Source organism: Ixodes scapularis, unplaced genomic scaffold (assembly GCF_016920785.2).
Source record: "Ixodes scapularis isolate PalLabHiFi unplaced genomic scaffold, ASM1692078v2 PGA_scaffold5__190_contigs__length_132052651, whole genome shotgun sequence".
In the NCBI taxonomy this organism is placed as follows: domain Eukaryota; kingdom Metazoa; phylum Arthropoda; class Arachnida; order Ixodida; family Ixodidae; genus Ixodes; species Ixodes scapularis.
The window spans coordinates 48,529,315-48,548,898 of NW_024609880.1; the positions used below are offsets into that span (position 1 = coordinate 48,529,315).

Sequence of the window (19,584 nt, forward strand, 5' to 3'; positions counted from 1 at the left end):
AACATGCGAGATAAAAGTGGAAGCAGTATATTTATATACCTCCGCCACTGCAGCGACGGCGAGTGAGTAGAGAACGCAAATCTTGCTAGTCTACAGTTTTTGATATTTTGGAACCCAGATCTGTCGGGGACTTTGTGTTTCGTGCGAGGGCATCCGTCGTGGTCTGGAGCCCATGCGTCGACAACTTGGGCAGCGCCGACCCCGTCCCTGCTGAGGTTCCGCGATGACCGGCAACGGCCGGTCGACGCAGCTGAACTCGCCATTCGCATCGCGGCTGCGGAGTCGCAGCCGAGCTCTCAATGCCGAAGAACAGCCGGCTTCTCAACTCGGTGCCCTCGCCGGGGCTGCGGATGCGACTCCTGCAGCTCGCGGGACGATGGAAAGCATGAAGCCCCAAGATACTCATGCACTAGACCACTCAGCCTCGAGTGGCGTCCTCGAGCCCGTGGAGACTGATCTCGAGACATCGAACAGCTTCGCGGAGCTCTCCGAGGACGCCCGGGACCCCGAGGCTGACCTGACAAGGCTCTGCAACAAAGGGGCTTCACCCGCGACTATCGCGGCACCCCTACATTGTGCGAAAACACACTCGGAACTTGGATGGGCGTACGTGTGTGGAACGAAGAAGAAGCTCAACAAGAAGCGGATCGGCGCTTCTCAGATTGACACGCGGCCGCCTGTTAGACGTCGAACGACGCCCATACCAGCCAACGAAATCAAGATCACCCTCAGACCCAACCAAGGACTAGCGCTCGGGCAGGTAGGAAGCATCGAGCTCGGAATAGCGATTATTACCGAGGTTGGAAAACCACATATCTGCGGAAAGAACGACTTCACTGTTTACATCAGATACGGCTCCAACATCGTCGTGATCAGCACGGCGAGAACGGACACCGCCGAGGAAATCAAGAAGATCACAAGACTCCGCTTACGTGGGAGGGTCCACGAGTTCAACACCCACGTCGTCATGGACGGTACCATAAAGGGAGTCATCCACGGAATATCGGCAGGCACCAAAGAAGAGGAGCTTATGGAGTTTCTCGACACCAGGAACGACAGTAACAGGATCGTTCAGGCGAGAATGATGGGAAGATCAAAGACAGCTCTGCTGACTTTCATTGGAGACAGACTACCCAAGGTAGTCTACGGCATGGGCACGATTATCTCGGTAAATCCGTATGTCCCCACGAGACAAGTGTGTTACAGCTGCATGAAACCGGGGCACAGGATCGACGTCTGTCCATTTCCAGACGTAAAAGCTTGTCAGAGGTGCGGCAAGAGGCAGCCTGAAGAAAACCACATGTGCGTCCCCAGATGCGTACTATGCGGGGGAGAACACGTCACCGGGGACAAAGAATGCAAGCAAAAGTACAAGGCGAGGTTCCAAGCAGGTAGCCACCAGCAAGGAATGAGTCAACGAAAGAAGGGAGAAGAGAGAAAGGAAAGGAAGTGGCAGCCGCCACCCGAGACACGACGCAATGAAGTCATCCGAAAGAAGTATACAGAAGAGGACTATCCGCAGCTACCAGCCAGCCCGTGGGCAGCAGCGGCAACGATGACGACGGCAACCATGGGAAAAGGCCCAACTGAAGAAACAAGGAGGCTACGGGCCCATCTTGGAAGGAAAGAAGCTGAGGTGGAGAAGATGAAGGATGAAATGGCCACCATGAGAAACAAAATCCAGCAACTCAGGAACGCGCTCAAGACGCAAACGGAAAGAAAAAACAGTGAGAAACCGGCATACCGAGCAAAACCGAAACCAAGAGGCGAAACACCGGTACCCAAGGTCCGAGTAACGAGGCGCAAGAGATGAAACAAGAAATGATAAAAGAACTGAAACAGGAGATACAAAAATGGATGACCGACATGTTCAAGAACCTTCAAATTGGAAGGGGGGCAGAAGAAAACCCACCCAACAAGAGGAGAAAAAACCCCTACAGCAAGGACGAATCAAACTATGAGAGCGACTCGAGCTCGGTTGTAGACATGGAAAAGACGCAACATGATTACGACTAAGCGCAAGGGAAAGATCAGAATACCACAGGCACCTACAATCATCTGGCAATGGAACTGTAGGGGACACAAACAGAAGCAAAGCAACTTCAACTTTCATATACAAAACCAAATCATCAGACCAAATATTATTGCACTTCAAGAGGTCAGCGGAGTACCTAAGATCTCGGGGTACACCACCTTGGTCAGCCTAAAAAATAAGCCAAGAACGGCGACTCTGATAAGCAAGAACCTCACAGCCATAGAGCACAAGCTCAAGGAGCAAGAGGTAGAACATGTTCTACTCGAAATCATACCCAAAAAAAAGAAAGACAAGAGTCTATTCGTGTTAAACGTATACAGCCCGCCGAGATACGTCGTCCAGGACTTCAGGTCCCTGTTCCGAGAAGCGAGCAAGATCGTTGGAGGCAACGCACTCGTATTGGTCGGCGACTTTAACGCGAGACACACGAGCTGGGGGTACCAAGAGCACTCGAAGAAAGGAAAGCAACTGGCAGCAGCGATCGACAACGAAAGACTGGAGATCATCAACGACCTACTCAGACCCACACGCACTGGGAACAGCATCAACAGAGACACTAACCCAGACCTCACTATGATAAAAAATCTGGACCAGCACAAGGTTACCTGGAAGAATACCGAGGAAACGATCGGCAGCGACCACGCAATCATAGAGATAAGTGTGGAAGCGAGCACTAACAGACGCAAGATTGGCGCCTCGAAAATGACCAACTGGAACAAGTTCAGACACCTCGGACCGGAAGGAGGTGTTGAGGACCTGGAGACGTGGGTGGCGGAGCTACAAGCCACCAAAGCGCACTGCACCAAGGAGATTAGCCTAACCGAGGCCATACCGGGGGTGGATACGCACCTTCTTGGGCTGTGGGAAAAGAGAAAGGGAATAGTCAAAAGGTGGAAGAAACAAAAGCACAACAGAAAGCTCAGGCTCCGCATCTCGGTGCTAAACATACAGACCGAAGAATACGCCACGCAATTAGCCCAGCAGAACTGGGACCAGAAATGCGACTCCCTCCAGGGAACTTTGGGACTTGCTCAGACGTGGAGACTACTACACCACCTGGTATCCCCAGCGCAAACCAAGTCAGAAGGATGCAAAACGACCCTAAAGATCGTCCACTCCTACAAGGGAACTGACGAGGATCTACTGAAACAGATCAAAAAGAAATATATTGGTGAGCCTGTACCACCACAAGACGAGGCGAGATGTATACGGTACACGGGAAGAGCCAACGAGAAGCTGGATCGGGAGTTCGAGGAGGCCGAAATGATCGCAGCTGTACAAGACGCAAAGAATACTACCCCGGGAAGAGACAAAGTCACCAATGCCATGCTCAAGAACCTGGGCTGCGAGCAGCAAACGAACTTAACCAACTTCTACAACAAAAACTGGAACCAGGGAACCCTACCCGGAGAATGGAAGCACTCTGAGATAAAACTCATTCCGAAACCCGGAAAGATCCCGGGTATAGAGAACATGAGACCCATCTCTCTCACGTCGAACATGGGCAAGCTCATGGAGAGGATGGTGCAGGGAAGGCTCGTGAGACACCTCGAAGAAGAGAACCTGATGCCCGACACGATGTTCGGATTCAGGGCCCGCCTAAGCACCCAGGACGTGCTTCTACAATTAAAGGAAGAAGTACTTGGGGACAACAACATCCCCAAGTACGGCGAAAACATCGTGATGGCCTTGGACCTAAAAGCCGCTTTCGATAATGTTTCGCACAAGGCAGTATTAGAGAGCCTCAACAAGATCAGCTGCGGAGAGAGAACCTTCGAATATGTCAAGACGTTTCTCACGGACAGGACGGCAACCATAACCATCGGCAACGTAAAATCGAAAGAAACTAGCGTCCCCAACAGAGGCACCCCGCAAGGTGCGGTCCTATCGCCGCTGCTGTTCAACCTGGCACTCAGGGACCTGCCGGTGGAGCTAGAAAAGATTGAAGGGATAAGACACGCAATTTATGCTGACGATATCACGATCTGGACCACCGAAGGATCCCTCGGCGAGAAGGAAGAGAGACTCCAGAGAGCCGCAGACACGGTCCATGTGTACGTGAAGAGCCGCGGACTGAGGTGCTCTCCAGAGAAATTCGAAATTATAAGGATTCACAGGAATGGATACGACCGAGGAGTACCCATTAATGTATCTCTGGACGGACAAGACATACCCGAGGTCAAGCAGTTGAGAATCCTGGGCATGTGGATCCAGCATAACGGGAAAGCCACGCGCACCATACAATTACTACAGAAAACAACTGAACAGGTGACCAAGATGATCACTAGGATCACGAACCGGAGAAGAGGGCTCAAGGAAAAGGACGTCATGAAGCTTATACAAGCACTGGTTATTAGCAGAGTAGTGTACAGTCTACCATATCACTACCTCGACATGAAAGAACAAGAGCAGGTCGAAGTCCTCATCAGAAAAATATACAAGATAGCGCTCGGGCTTCCGCAGAACGCCCCTACTGCAAAACTAGAACAAATGGGGGTGCACAACACCTTCCAGGAACACAAGGAAGCCCTACTGATGGCACAACGAAGCAGACTAAAGAAGAGCGGGACTGGCGGACAGCTTATACAAAAGCTCGGGTACGGCGACTGTACAGAAGTTATCCGAAATTCCAGGGAACTGGGCGCCGGAGTCAAGGGAACCTACATAGTTAGGCCCATACCGAAGCACATGAACCCCATCATGCACCGGGGAAGAAGAAGAGCAAGAGCGGAATACTATGAGCGTGAAGGCAAAGACAACGAGACATTCGTATACGTGGACGCAGGGGACTACCGCCGGGATGCCAAGGTAGCTGTGGCATTGGACCACGCATACGACGAGATATCCAGCTGCTCCATCAAGAACGCCAGCATGGAGGGGGCGGAAGAACACGCCATCGCCCTCGCCATGATCCACGGCTACAGGACAAAGAAATCCTACACGATCCTAACCGACTCACAAAATGCCTGCAGGAACTACCTGTGGGGTTTTATCAATAAGACATCAGCAGCAGCCCTAGAACGCGCCTGGAAGGAAGGCGTGATCCACAAAATCATTTGGATCCCAGGGCATGAGGGATTGACCGGTAACCTGATCGCAGACGCCGTCGCTCGAGCATACACCAACCGAGCGGCGGAAGAAGCGAGCGGGCCAACGGAACCAGTACCTCAAACCTACAGCAGCGTACTCAACTACTACAAAGCGGGGAGAATGAGTCTCCCACCCCCGCACCCCAAGCTCAGCAGAAACAAGGCCGTCAGGTGGCGACAGCTGCAGGCGGGAACCTTCCCCAGCTTGCTACGCTTCCACCACATAAGCCCGGAAACATACTCGGACAGGTGTCCCTGGTGCCAAGCCAGGGCGACCCTCTACCACTCCACGTGGGAATGCACCCGAAACCCCACACTTCCTACGGTACAAGACAACAGTCGGCAGCAGTGGGAGGCCAAGCTAGCGTGCAGCGACCTGGAAAATCAGGAATTCCTGATTGAAAGGGCCTGCAAGGCGGCGGAAGCCAACGGCATCCTGGACTAGGAAAAACCAACCACTAGTTTTTTTTTTTTTTTTTTTTTTTTTTTTAATTCAATAAACGTTTTCTGATCGGATCTGATCTGCAGCGACGGCGGCTCGCGCCTTCTGCTGTGGTCGAGAGGTTAGAGTGCCGGTACTTGAAGTCGCGGCGTGTAAGTCCCGAGTTCAAATCGCGCCAGTAACTCTCTCTTTTTTTCTTGTATTTCACTGCACTCCCACTAAGAATGTAGACAAGGCCTTATGAGCTCTATAAAATTATTGGGCGGGTAGTTCTGACTCAACCAGTTCGTTGTTCATGACCTCGGAAGAGCGCATACGTACGTGTCTCTGGCTTTCTTTACCAACTTCCGCCACGACTCCTGCATCTGCCGTGTACTCCGCGTCAAGTTGACAATATCTTCCCATGCCCGTCTCTTCGTTCGCCAGGTAACTGTGCTACTGAATTTCTCTAGAGTTTGTTGTTTCCGTTTTCCAACTGCTCTAATTAATTCCATCTGTTGATCCAAAGTCATTTTAGGCGTTTGCGTTAGAGAGATGGTCTGTGATGTCGACGCCTGGTTCATTTTTGCATTCGGTTGTGATCGTCTGCTATGCTAACTAAAATTCAACAAGTAATATGTTAATATTGCAATACGATTGTCACAGCAAAATGTAAAGAGTAAAAATATCCCTTTTAACACATTTTATGCAAGTAGCATGATCTCTTTTATTTCGGTTTTACTACTTTCTCAGACGTGTGACTTGCTGCCTTGTCTGTATGATTTCGCTTAATCAATGCATCCACAGCTGGTAGTCTTTTTTTTTTTTTGCTTATTTCGTGGAAGTTCTTTTTTAATTGTCACAACTGCAGTTTTTATTAGTACTAAATAGTCGTCTCCTGTTATTTAAAGGAGTCTTAGCAAGAGCGCATGTATATTTAAAAATACATAACCTGTTGCTGGGGAAAGGATGCTTGTTTCGGCTCCGTTTGTGTGAAAGCCATACCAATGTCGTTACCTTGGTTTCCTTTTAATGAACATTATGATGGAAACGATTGTATTTGCGCGTTAACTTGCTTGATCTTTGTTTTCTTCTCGGTGTTTCGATTGAGCAGGTGGGACTAACAGTAAAAACCGTGTAAGGCGCAGTAGTGCAAGTGGATGATTTCCTAAAAAGGATCACAGTTAAAAAGTAAGACACGCGCAAAATACAAAAAAAAAAAAGTTCCTAGCGCGATTTGAACCCGAAACTTTCACGCCGCGGCGACAAGTACCGGCGCTCTAACTTCTCAACCACAGCAGAAGTTTCTTTTTTTTTTTTTTTTTTTTTTTTTTTTATTGGACTACAGCAGAGGGCGCGAGCCGCCGGCGCTGGCGGAGGTATATAAATATACTGCCACCGCTTTTACCTCGCGTGGTTTTTCTTTATTTTGGCTCCTATTTACCCTCCCTGGCCGTAACTTTACCTACCGCTCCTACAGTATAAAGGGGCGGTCAATTGGACTCCAGTTGAAAGTCCCCGCAGTCAGTTTCTGCAAGCGATATTAGGCTGTTGTGCTTGAAGCGATACGAATTTCTTTGCCATTAGGCAGGGACGCTAGGTACTTCCTTGTCTCTATGGAGCTGGTCACGTGACATAAAAATCCCTCTTGGCCACGGCCGCGGCCGCAAGATGAGCAAACCGGCCTAGGTTCAATCATCCCCCCTGCCCGTTTCCATCAGGATGAGCATCGTACCGGTGTGCCGTCATGTGTCACTAGTGCGTTTTGCGCGTGAAAGACTCCTAGGCTAGCAGCTGTACTGCACTGGTGAGATGTCTCACAGCGTGTAACGATGTTGCCGTACCTCATAGGCAGAACGACCTTCTTCCTCCTTAGCTTTAATCCAACTGAAAGGCGAATTGAGGAATCACGTTGTCGTAACATGCTTGGGCACCGGTGCGCTGACTCCAAGCTTCCACCGTGCTTTTTAAGCACACGACACCATAGAACTTGTAATTCGCCAATGACGATAAGTTCCGTCAGGGCACTCATATTGGCCACGAACACGAATACAAATATTTGTCGACGGACTGAATGTTGACGAGCACATACGTCAGAGTGACGCAGTTCTCGTGTCCAATGCGTGAGCTGGACAGGCATTGGACCGCGGATGTATCATAGTAAAAAGGCGGAGAACTTTCAAAGGAAAAAAGGTATACGAAATTGTCCACTAAATTTTCAGGTGTTCGTACCGAAAAGCTGGCTTTTGACTTTTGGCCCACTAAACGATATACAATTAGTAAAGTCCTAATTTAAAATCATGTATCCCAGCATGCCTTTATCTCATCTCATTCGCGCAGCGGCGTAGACTTTTCACCCCCCCCCCCCCCCCCCCCGGAAGGGGCAGGCTGAGAAGTTCTCTGTGGGGGTTCTGCGCAATTTTGTTTACACCGGCAATTATCAGTAGTTTCTTTTAGGGGGTACATTTTACTTCGTATGCATATCGCCACGTGTCCGTCGCTGTGTGTCAATGTCAATCACCGTGCAACCGTAGCCTTATGTTCGTCGCCGGTACCGCAGCGCATGCGCCGGCGAGCACAAATCTGAAAAACAAAATGCTTCTGCCAGCTTCTGCCAGCTGCGAAGTTGTGGGGGTAGAACCCAGGTTCCTGTGCTTCTGAAGCATTAATCCACCCGGCCACGAGTCTTTATATTTTCTCTAATACATTGAAATAAAGCCTGCGGCTGCAGAATATCAGGTCAAACGCTCATTAACAAGACAACTAAGGATCATGGCCCAGGGGGCAGGGAGGGGGGGGGGGGGGGCACGAGCCCCGATGCACCCCCCCCCCCCCCCCCCCTATAGTCTACGTCTATGCATTCGCGCATGCACTGTGTGAAAATCGTTCGAGGCAACACGATTATTTGTGATAGTCCAGTCTGCTACAAATATAAGTGAAGTTTTCTCGGTGTTTGGACTCCATTGGTTTATTCGAGCAAACAACGCGCTCGAAGCTGTGCTTTTAAGATGACTGGAAACCATTCCCACAAAAGTGGTGGAGCGGCAGTAAAGGGTTAGGCGCCTGGAACGCGTCTCCCACTGGTGTGCCTAGCGTCCATTCCCCCGTACATTAAAAATTGTCCCGAAGTGGCAAGAAATGACGTCACAAAAGCCGGAGTGTCGCATGCTGTCGGATGCTGCGATCCTGGTGGATGGTACTACACAAGTACAGAAAAAAAAAAAAAAGGTATGAACGAAGCTGTGTGTCGCTATCGTCGCCATGTTGCAGCTGAAGCTTCCGTGAACTCTCAAGTTGGAGAGCGACCTGCAGCAGAACAGGCGTCTTCCACGTCCACCAACGCTACTGTGACACCGCCAGGATCGCGGCCGGCGACACCGTGACATTTCTGTGACGTCATCACGCGGAAATCGAGAAATTATTTTTTTAGAACGCTGTAAACACGCCTGTCGGAGACGCGTTTTAGGCACCAGGCACCAGTTCGGTGTCTCACCTGACAATGCTGCACATTTGACAGTCACGAAAATGTTACTTTCTAGGTTCGCAAGAAACGGCTCCTGCATGTGCTTGGTACGATGTGGTGTGCAAAACAAGTAAGCGATTGTTGGTTACAAACCAGATAGTTAACACGGGGTTTTGTCTGTTGAGTGACACGTCACAGCGGACGAATAAGACTCTTTTTTCATGCGGGTGCTTTTTTTTTAACGCATGTTATCAATTCCAGTTATCATCAGGAATCTCCATGTCACCCGGCCTTTTAAGTATTAACGAACAAAATAATAAACAAATGTAACTCATGCAATTAAAATTAGCAATATAGCTAAAAAAAGAAACCTATTATTTCTGAGCTAGAACAAATATAAAGCTCGTTCAAAATATACAGTTGAGCTTCTTGCACCCCAGCTTATTTTTCTCAATAAAACGATACATAAACAAACAAAAAATCTGGCTTTTAAAGGATTAATAGCAAGATCCCAATAACAATATGTCTAAAATGTTTCTTGAGTACTTTCTGAACAGATCACAATCACCTAATCAATTAGTTTTTTCAGCTTACCTTGTTGTAATAAGTTAATCCGTCATATTCTCTGAAAGATCATGACAGATATAAACCAATACGCATTAAAATACGTCATCCACCTAATAACTTGGCGTCATATTATGGAGAAACAACGTACAATGAGGAATCTTGATTCCAGGACTAAAAGGAACAACTACCACCGAGGAACCACCCTCTTCATCTTCCGAATCCTCAACGTTTCCACCGATCACTGAAACAGGTGCTTTATTTACTGCATAATATAGGCGATTACTTTTCGTGTTAGTAGTGGTGGAAGTTCGCATGTGCTACAAGTCTCTTAATGTTAAACAAAAAAGGGGAAAAAAAGGGAAAAAAAGGGAAAAAAAAACTCTTACAGAACCGCAGAAAACGACACCAAGCTCCGAACTGGAAGAAACGGCTACTCCAGATCAAGGTGTCGCAATAACTGGTGAGTAAATTCGGGTTTATGTAAGTTATAAGAAGCTAACCAGCGTTTTTCAAGATAGCAAGGAAAGCGTTACGCTTTGCTTTCCTTGTTTTCCTAAATGTTGTTGGAACGAAACGAAATACAAAATAACGGTATATTTCCGTGTTGGAATAAGTATGCCTCTCGTGACGTATATGCAGCAACAAATCAGAGACGTGCGCACTTGTAAACCATAAAACTGACTGCGAGTCTATTTTTGCCCACACAGCCGACTGTGAACCATTTACCGCAATCTACGAAGCGCGACCAGCAAATGACGAGGCGCACAAAACGCTTTGATTTAAAACACTATCTACGAAGGGACAACGCGTGGGAGAGATGTGTATTTTACACTGGCACGTGCGTAATATAAATTCCTGTGAATCTGTAATGGCAATAAAGAAATTGTTCAACAAATGGGAGAACAGAAAATGCTCCAAAGGCATGCAGCAACAGTGTGAACATTTCTGAGTTAATAATAGTAGTAGATTCGTAACGTGGATGCTGATGGCGACGCGCCTTATTTGAAATGACAGCTTCTACATCTCCGCAGAACTTAGCTTTAATCCAACTCAAAGGCGAATTGAGAAATCACGTCGTCGTGACATGCTTGGGCACCGGTGCGCTGACTCCAAGATTCCGCCGTGCTTTTTAAGCACACCACACCATAGAACTTGCAATTCTCAAATGACAATAAGTTCCGTCCGGGAACTCACATTGGGGGGCCACGAACGCGAATTCAAATATTCGTCGCCGAATTGATTGTTGACGAGCACATACTTCCGAGTGACGCAGTTCTCGTGTCCACTGCGTGAGCTGGGGTCGGCTGACGTCATATTGGCACCGCTGACGTGCTTTGGGTGCCGCAGATGTATCATAGTGAAAAGGCGGAGATCTTTCGAAGGAAAGGAGGTACGAAAGTGTCCGCTAGATATTCAAATGTTCATACCGAAAAACTGGCTTTTGACTTTCTGCCCTCTTTCTTTTGACCCATGCACTAAACGATATACAATTAGTGAAGTCCCAATTGAAAATCTTTTATCCCAGCACAAAATTCGTTTCATGGCCACTTTCACATCTCATTCGCGCATGCACTGTGAAAATGTTTCGAGGCAACACGATCACTCTTCATAGTTCAGTCTGCTACCAGTATAAGTAAAGTTTTCTCGGTGTTTGGACTCGATTGGTTCATTTGAACAAACAACGCGCTCGAAGCTGTGTTTTTAAGATGTCTGGAAGGGGGATCGGTGGCCGGCTGGGCTAGAGCACCCCAGCTCGTAGCACATGGAGCAAAAGCTCGCGCTGCAGAACCCAGGATCCTGGGTTCAATCCCCCCCCCCTCCCCCCTGCCCGTTTCGACCTGGATGAGCATCGTACCGGCGTACGGTCGTGTATCACTACTGCGTGATGCACGTTAAAGATCCCTGGCTAGTGGTTGTACTGCACTGGCCAAATTTCTCATCTAAAGCTGGGAGACTCGTCGCCCGTTGAGGCAAACCAAGTTCTAGGCTGTATAAACATACACGCAACCCAATTTTTTCTAAAGATGACTGGAAACCATTTTTCTAAAAGTGGTGGAACGGCAGTCAAGGGTTAGGCGCCTGGAACGCGTCTCCCACTAGTGTGCTTAGCGTCCGTCCCTCGTACATTAAAAATTGTCCCGAAGTGGCAAGAAATGACGTCACAAAAGCCGGAGTGTCGTATGCTGTCGGATGCTGCGATCCTGGTAATTGGTACTACAAAAGTCCGGAAAAAAAAAAAGGTACAAACGAAGCCGTGTGTCGCTGTCGTCGCCACGTTGCAGCTGAAGCTTCCGTGAACTCTCAAGTTGGAGAGCGACCTGCAGCAGAACAGGCGTCTTCCATGTCCACCAACGCTACGGTGACACCGCCAGGATCGCGTCCGGCGACAACGTGACATTTCTGTGACGTCATCACGCGGAAATCGAGGAACCATTTTTTTAGGACGCGGTAAACACGCCTGTCGGAGACGCGTTTTAGGCACCAGGCACCAGTTCGGTGTCTCACCTGACAATGCTGCACATTTGACAGTCACGAAAATGTTACTTTCTAGATTCGCAAGGAACGGCTCCTACATGTGCTTGGTACGATGTGGTGTGCAAAACAAGTAAGCGATTGTTGGTTACAAACCAGATAGTTAACACGGGGTTTTGTCTGTTGAGTGACATGTCACAGCGAACGAATAAGACTATTTTTTCATACGGGTGCTTTTTTTAACGCACGTTATCAATTCTAGCTATCATTAGGAATCTCCATGTCACCCGGCCTTTTAAGTATTAACGAACAAAATAATAAACAAATGTAACTCATGCAATTAAAATTAGCAACATAGCTAAAAAAAAAGAAACCTATAATTTCTGAGCTAGAACAAATATAAAACTCGTTCAAAATATACCGTTGAACTTCTTGCACCAGCTTATTTTTCTCATTAAAACAATACATAAACAAAAAAATCAGGCTGTTAAAGGATTAATAGCACTATCCCAGTAACAATATACCTAAGGCGTTTCTTAAGTTGTTTTTGAACAGATCACAATCACTTAATCAATTAGTTTTTCAGATTACCTCGTTGTAATGATTTAATAATCCATCATATTCTCCGAAAGAGCGACGCCAAATATAAACCAGTACAGATTAAAATACGTCATCCACTTGATAACTTGGCGTCATATTATGGAGAAACAATGTACAATGAGGAATCTCGTTTCCAGGACTAAAAGGAACAACTACCACCGAGGAACCACCCTCTTCAACTTCTGAATCCTCAACGTTTCCACCGATCACTGAAACAGGTGCTTTATTTACTGCATAAAATAGGCGATTACTTTTCGTGTTAGTAGTTGTGAAAGTTCGCATGAGCTACAAGTCGCTAAATGTTAAAAAAGGGGAAAAAAGGGTAAAAAAAAAAAAAAAAAAAACTCTTACAGAACCGCAGAAAACGACACCAAGCTCCGAACTGGAAGAAACGGCTACTCCAGATCAAGGTGTCGCAATAACTGGTGAGTAAATTCGGGTTTATGTAAGTTGTAATAAGCTAACCAGCGTTTTTCACGATAGTAAGAAAAGTGTTTCGCTTTGCTTAGCTTGTTTTCCTAAATTTTGTTAGAACGAAACGAAATACAAAATAACGGTATTTTTGCGTGTTGAAGTAAGTATGCTTCTCGTGACGTACATGCAGCAACAAATCAGAGACGTGCGCACTTGTACACCATAAAACTGCCTGCAAGTCTATTTTGCCCACACAGCCGACTGTGAACCATTTACCGCAATCTACGAAGCGTGTCCAGCAAATGACGAGGCGCACAAAACGCTTTGATATAAAACACTAAATACGGCAGAAATATGCCGTATTCGTTTTTCCCGCTTATATTTACTGACTGCCGAAGAAACGCAGCGCGTTGCTATGGCCTGACAGGGTTATCACTTAATGGGTGCAGCGAAAAAAAAAAAAAACTTGCGATGACGCCAATTGCTTAGGCGTGGGTGTGAGTCACTCCCAAAAATGGTTCTAGCAGGGCATGGAGAGGCTGCCACACATGTGGTCCAGGGTCATTAGCCACAGCCATTAATAATCTAAAGGCCCGTTCTCCCTCTTGCTACCGAGTACAACCGAGAGAGACCGACTGGCACGTTGGCATCATCTATGAGGAGACCCTGGAACTGCATTTCACAAGAGGGATGGTTTTGCTGGATTTCCGACGTCAAATGTGCGTAATACCTATAAGAAAGGCTCATTTATAACGTTGACAAAAGTTTTCCGAGCCAAGAAAGATAGGATAATGCGCGAGAGAAATACAAAATGTGCTGGACCGCCAAGTTTACTCTGCTACCCAATAGATGGTGACAGTGTGTCCTCTCGTTGTTAAAGGTTTTAAGGAACCCAGTTCTAAGAGTTCGCAAGAGTGCAAACGGGCAGCAAAAAAAAAAAAAAAAATTGTAAATTTATAGCGTACGTTTTTTGTATACACATGCAGCTAGCCAATCTCTCTAACCGTTTACACTTGAAGAAACGTACCGCAAAAAGTGCCGCCTCTCGTGAAACGTTATAGATTCACAACTTACTGCTTGTTGAAGCACTAAACTGTACACCCTACATCCTAAAAATAGTGCGTGCAAGTTTAAGTGTTCGCACTGGACGCGGTGACCAATCGCTGGGATCTACGGAGCCAATCCAACGAATGACGGGCCCTAAAAGACGGTTTTGCTCGTCAACGCTAGCTATGCGTAGTTTGTACCTACGTCACCAAGATCGCATACATTGACGGTCGTCGCCATTTTGCCGTACCAAATCGCCATCTCGCCAATGCAGACAAAGGAGTACCTAACAGCGTTGAGCGAGCGTCGTTCGGCCTGGTTGTGTGAACATTTAGTTTGATCGTTTGATATCCCGGTGTGTTATTTTTTTTTTTCAATTTAGCTATAATGTATTCGTAAGTTTCTGTCCAGTCAGAACGAGGCTTGGTCAAGATACTTTTTTTCATTTCAAACTTTCCGCAATCTTCGTTAATTTCCTCGTTCTTTATCTCATTCTATTTCTCTGTTATTTTTGTTTGCTTGTTTTTCTTTCCAGCTATTCGCAACTATGCGAGTAATACTAGCATCATTTTAAAATTTAACATAGAGCCACCAACAACTAAAGGTACACAGCTTATTGTCTCGTAATAAGATGCTAGATACTCGTCATGTCCTGCGTTTCTTAAACCAGCGGCTACGTAGTACCTGATAGCTACGCGTATTCAACACAACCTAACGTCCCTGCATTTCGACCTTCGTAAGTAAGAAGAACCAAGAACGGTCACGAACTAGTTTTAGAGTGCAGCCACGGCATACTTTTCTTCCAGAAGTAACCTCAAGCTCCAACGGACCGGACGGGTTCACAGCTCCTACCGAAAGCACAACGGAAAGAGGCGGTGCGTCTAAATTGATGCAAATTGACTTTTTTTATTTTAGACTTCGATGAAATGTTAATATGAGTAGAATAGAAACGTTTTCCTCATTGCAGAGCCCACTCCTGCTGTCTACACTCCCACCCGGCCTGATGGGTTCTATGGCGGTAAGTCAATGGTACAAGAACACCAACCGCTGTCGGACCGGTGTGACTCTTCCCTCTTTCTCTGCCCTCCACTTCTCTACCTTACCCTATGTCTCTATTTTTTTCTGTACAAATATATACGTGTAAGTTTTTTTGTTTTTTTTTCACCTCTATTAAAACGGAGGAACAGCCACGCGTAGCTGCTCGACTAAATCCATGGCCACACTGGCAATACATCGTAAAAAAGACAGTATGCGGACACGAGAGAGTTTGAGGGAACCGTTTTTGCAGATCCGATATGGTACGGTGCGCCCTCCGGTACGAACTGCGCATGCGCGACTCTTATACAGCAACCCATGCGCAATTCGTACCGGAAGGCCCATCGTGCCAAATCGGATGCACAAAAACGTTTCCCTCAAACTCTCTTATATGTATATGATGCAAACATGCTTTGAACATACTTGAGGCATGTCCGCCGATGACTCTCTAACCATGTCTGCAGCGACCAGCATGATGTTTTTCGTACGATGCAGGAGCAAAGTTGCCTGCGGCTTTACACAGTTTTACTGTATGCAGTCGCACCGAGTGCAGGAAAATAAAAAGAAAAACGTGCCATAAAGAACAAGTTGGTGCAGGCCGTGTGCAAGAAGAAAAGTAAAAGTTATCTAAGAACGCCTCAATTTAAGTTTAAGAAAAAAGGCAACATTTACGCGCATTTCAATAATAATATAAAAGACGACGGAGCGTTACGTTTTTTATTATTCGCATAGTTACTCGGAAGTATAAAGTAACGAGCGCTCGGTTGTAATCACCAAAAAAATTACAAAAAAAAGAAGATTGTTTTTGGTTTTGGCAGAACAACAAATGACAAACACGACCGCTGTAATACAGACATGTCAAGCAAACCTTAGTACATAATATTTCGAGCTTTCTTTTAGGCCCACTATTACTAACTGACCGAGAAAGAACGTGTTGATCAACGTTTGATTGGTTAGCAGTGAACCTGCGGTACTACAGAAATTTCAGTTATAGTCACTGAAAGGGTAACAAAAGCGAGGCTTGGCTTATTATCCCCATGTTTCTTGCTTCGTGATTAGTTCTTGTGCATTTGATCGGCAAATGACGCAATCACATTGGTTGTGATTAAACTGCAAATGGCTATGCAGATTGCAAGTCGTCTGCTTCTTCCGGAGGAGTGGCTGTGACGTCAGAACGATGCCGAGCTCTGATTGGTCTTGATTGAAAAATATAGTGGGTAGACCTCAATGCAAGACGCCTTGAGGTCTACCCACTATACTTTTCAAACAACCAATAAGAGCTCGGCGTTCTGACATCATCGCAATTCCTGTGCAGGCTAACGGAATACAGACTCTTCAGGCCAGAAGGAAACTAGCGCGGTTGAAATTCTTGTTTCATCTTCAGCAAGGACAGACTCGCATAGACCCATTGCAATATATTTCCCCTTTAGCGTCAAGAGCTACGCGGCACAGACATCAGTTTTCACTAACACCCATTTTTGCGCGTACTAATATGTTTAAGTTTAGCTTTTTCCCTCGCACTATTAGCGACTGGAACGGTTTACCTCTCGAACTATTTATCGACACCAACTTTGTAGAAGGTCTCGAGCGTCTTGATAACTAACATGTTTTGCTTTGTACATTGCTGCACCTTCATCTTTTTCGCATGGACATTAGGACTGTATAAACCTTCATACTACATCTGGATAGGTCATTTTGTATTAGTGCATGATGGAATTACATACTGCTTGATGCTTGCTTTCCCAACTTCCCTTTTTTTTAAATAATATATCCTGTATATTTGCTAGTTAGTTGTAAACCTTTTAATGTCGTGTTATTTGCTTTCGTTGTATGTGTGAATGTATATGTTGTATCCCACACCTACTTGGGCCTTCGATGGCTTGTAGTATCCTCTAAATAAAAAAATAAAAAGAAGCAAACGAACTTGCACTCCGCAGAAGGGACTGTTGTCCAGAGCCGTAGGACCAACTCCTACATGCACGGAGTCCATTTTGTTTAGGTCGGTTCTTTCAAGTGGAAATAAGCCTAGAGGTTGCTCACCAATTAGCAGTTGGTTTAGACCAGTGGTTCTCACATGGGAGTCCGCGGACCCTTTGGGGTCCGCAAAGGCATTCTAGGCGTCCGAGAAGCCCAGCCTTATTAATCAATCCCGGCAATAAAAGTTGTATTTTCTCAGATTGAGAAGAAACGATCCAATTTTCGGGTGAGTTTTCACGCGTGTATGTCAATAATAAAAGTTTACTTCACACTTGCCCTTAGTTATAATGTATTTATTAAATCACTATCATAATTAACCTATACCTTCTCTTCCCCTCACCATAAACGGGGTCCTTCATCATCTCCACCGATCCACAAGGGGTCCGCGAAACATCAATGGTTGAGAACCACTGATTTAGACCATCCAGAATCTCATTACGTTAATACTTATTTAACGATAACAACTCAAAAAAGCTGCACGTTTTAATTACGACCTTGTTTCTTTATGCGTGTTATCATATTTTCTCTTTATTTTTTTTTCTTAATGTCATAATTACTGTTGCGTTGTTTTCTGAGCGGCTATTCATAAACATGTAAAAAATACTAGCCTTCTGCAATTTTTAGAGCGCGGCTCTTAGGTGGCTGTTTCCGGGTTGAGCGGCATCGCCGTCGGCGTAACCGGGCGCGCGTTGCATCATGGGACGTCACAGTTTACTGAATTGGTGTTGATGCCACGCGACGTAAATTTCCCCGCTAAATTGAGCGGGGAAACTGAATTCACTCAATTTAGCGCGGAAATTTTCACTAAATTGCGCACTAAATTTAGTGGGGAAATTTAACCCACTAAATTTAGTGGGGAAATTTTCGCTGAATTTAGCGGGAATTTTAGCGAAAATTTTTCGCTAAATGGGAGGCGAGGAGGAGGGGAGGGCACGGAGAGGGAGGAGAGGGATACGCTCCCCTCCGGACCCTCACCCCCTCCTCCTCAAGAGCTGCGCTCCAATTTCGCATTACAGAGATTTGTAAACATGTTTCATTTTTTTTCTCAAATTGTTCAGCACGGTATAACGCGAAATCAAAATACCTGAAGAGCTGCGCTCTAATTTCGCATTACAGAGATTTGTAAACGTCTTTCATTTTTTTTTACTCGTCGCTATTGATGCGCCTTCAATCTGCATTTATGTTCCAAACTTACTGCAATTGTAAGCGAAAATAATGAAGAACGTTCACGAACGACGTTAGATTGCAGCCATATTTTTTCTTCCAGAAGTAACCACAAGGCCCAACGAACAAAACGGGGTCACAACTCCCACTCAGAGTACCACGGAGAGAGATGGTATACCAGCTTAATTCGCTTAACTATATATTTCACTGAGCGGCCAAACTTCTAGTTTATTTGTTTCTGTGAAACGTTATTATTGATAGAAACTTTCGTTTCAACGCAGGGTACACTACTCCGTACAGTGCCGTTCACACAACCACCGGGCGTGATGAATTCCATGGCGGTAAGTCTGTCGTAAAGTGTTATGTGGTCACACACAGCTCAAGTTATGTTCACGATTTTTACTCCATGATTCGTCCTGTGGCGACGTTGTCAGCTGATGTCATTCTCCTCATACTCTGCGGAGCGCAGATAAAAGATTCTCAGGACTCGCCACGGCCTGCGTTTCTTAATATGTCTGTAACAACTTATGATCAGTGTCCCAGCTCATTTCGTATTTTTGACTCAAACCTGTTTGATTGCTCATGTCGACGCTCTGACCTCGAGAAGCTGTCTGTCGCAGTCCCTAACTGTAGTAGTGAGCATCGAGGAAGATGTTAAATTAATACATTGTCTACGACGATAAAGGAAGTATTGTAGCGCCACATAACAATATGCGCGCATGCAGACAGCAGCAACGGTGGCACCTTGTCATACCGAATTCACAAGTTGACATTTGATAGAATCATAGAGACAGTGTTAATAGTACAATATATAGTCGTTCTATCGAAAAATGTTTCAAGAAAACTGTACAAGAAACCCAGTGATTATGTAACAACTGCTGCTTTTGAAGCTTTTTTTGTTTTTATTCGGGAACCTTTGGTATGCGAACATAAAATGCTAAGATTGCTCCAAGGTGACCCCAGCATTTAGACTGCTGCTTCGCCTTAACCACGCAGCCTGTCCTCCTGGTCAAGTCTACAGCAGGTGTGCTTACCAATGCAACCAGACTTGCAACCTCTTTCGGATTCAGCTGTACCGTCAGCGCAAGTGCATCGAAGAAGACGATTGCCTCCCTGGCTGCCGTCCCGCGTCTGTCTGCGAACGTCCGAAGGTCTGGCATGACTACGTCACCTGCATAGAGGAGGAGGACTGCAGCTGCATGTACCAGGGAAAAATCATCGGAGTAAGTACGCAATTTACGCTGCGGCGGCTATGTGGTGGCTTCCAGATGTCGATACGCGCGAATGGAGGATATACACG

The 19,584-nt window shown here is 46.2% G+C and overlaps 1 protein-coding gene across 1 annotated transcript in view; it reads left to right on the forward strand.

The window, feature by feature from the left end:
• Nucleotides 1–19,584, forward strand: part of LOC8052190 (hemocytin) — a 166,826-nt gene that overhangs the window by 66,797 nt on the left and 80,445 nt on the right. Inside the window, exons 31-41 of the mRNA XM_042294055.1 lie at nucleotides 9,085–9,138; nucleotides 9,745–9,825; nucleotides 9,964–10,035; nucleotides 12,127–12,180; nucleotides 12,785–12,865; nucleotides 13,001–13,072; nucleotides 14,915–14,983; nucleotides 15,076–15,126; nucleotides 18,388–18,456; nucleotides 18,566–18,625; nucleotides 19,281–19,507. Of these exons, the coding sequence (XP_042149989.1) occupies nucleotides 9,085–9,138; nucleotides 9,745–9,825; nucleotides 9,964–10,035; nucleotides 12,127–12,180; nucleotides 12,785–12,865; nucleotides 13,001–13,072; nucleotides 14,915–14,983; nucleotides 15,076–15,126; nucleotides 18,388–18,456; nucleotides 18,566–18,625; nucleotides 19,281–19,507 (890 nt within the window). The remainder of the gene's footprint in view (nucleotides 1–9,084; nucleotides 9,139–9,744; nucleotides 9,826–9,963; nucleotides 10,036–12,126; nucleotides 12,181–12,784; nucleotides 12,866–13,000; nucleotides 13,073–14,914; nucleotides 14,984–15,075; nucleotides 15,127–18,387; nucleotides 18,457–18,565; nucleotides 18,626–19,280; nucleotides 19,508–19,584) is intronic.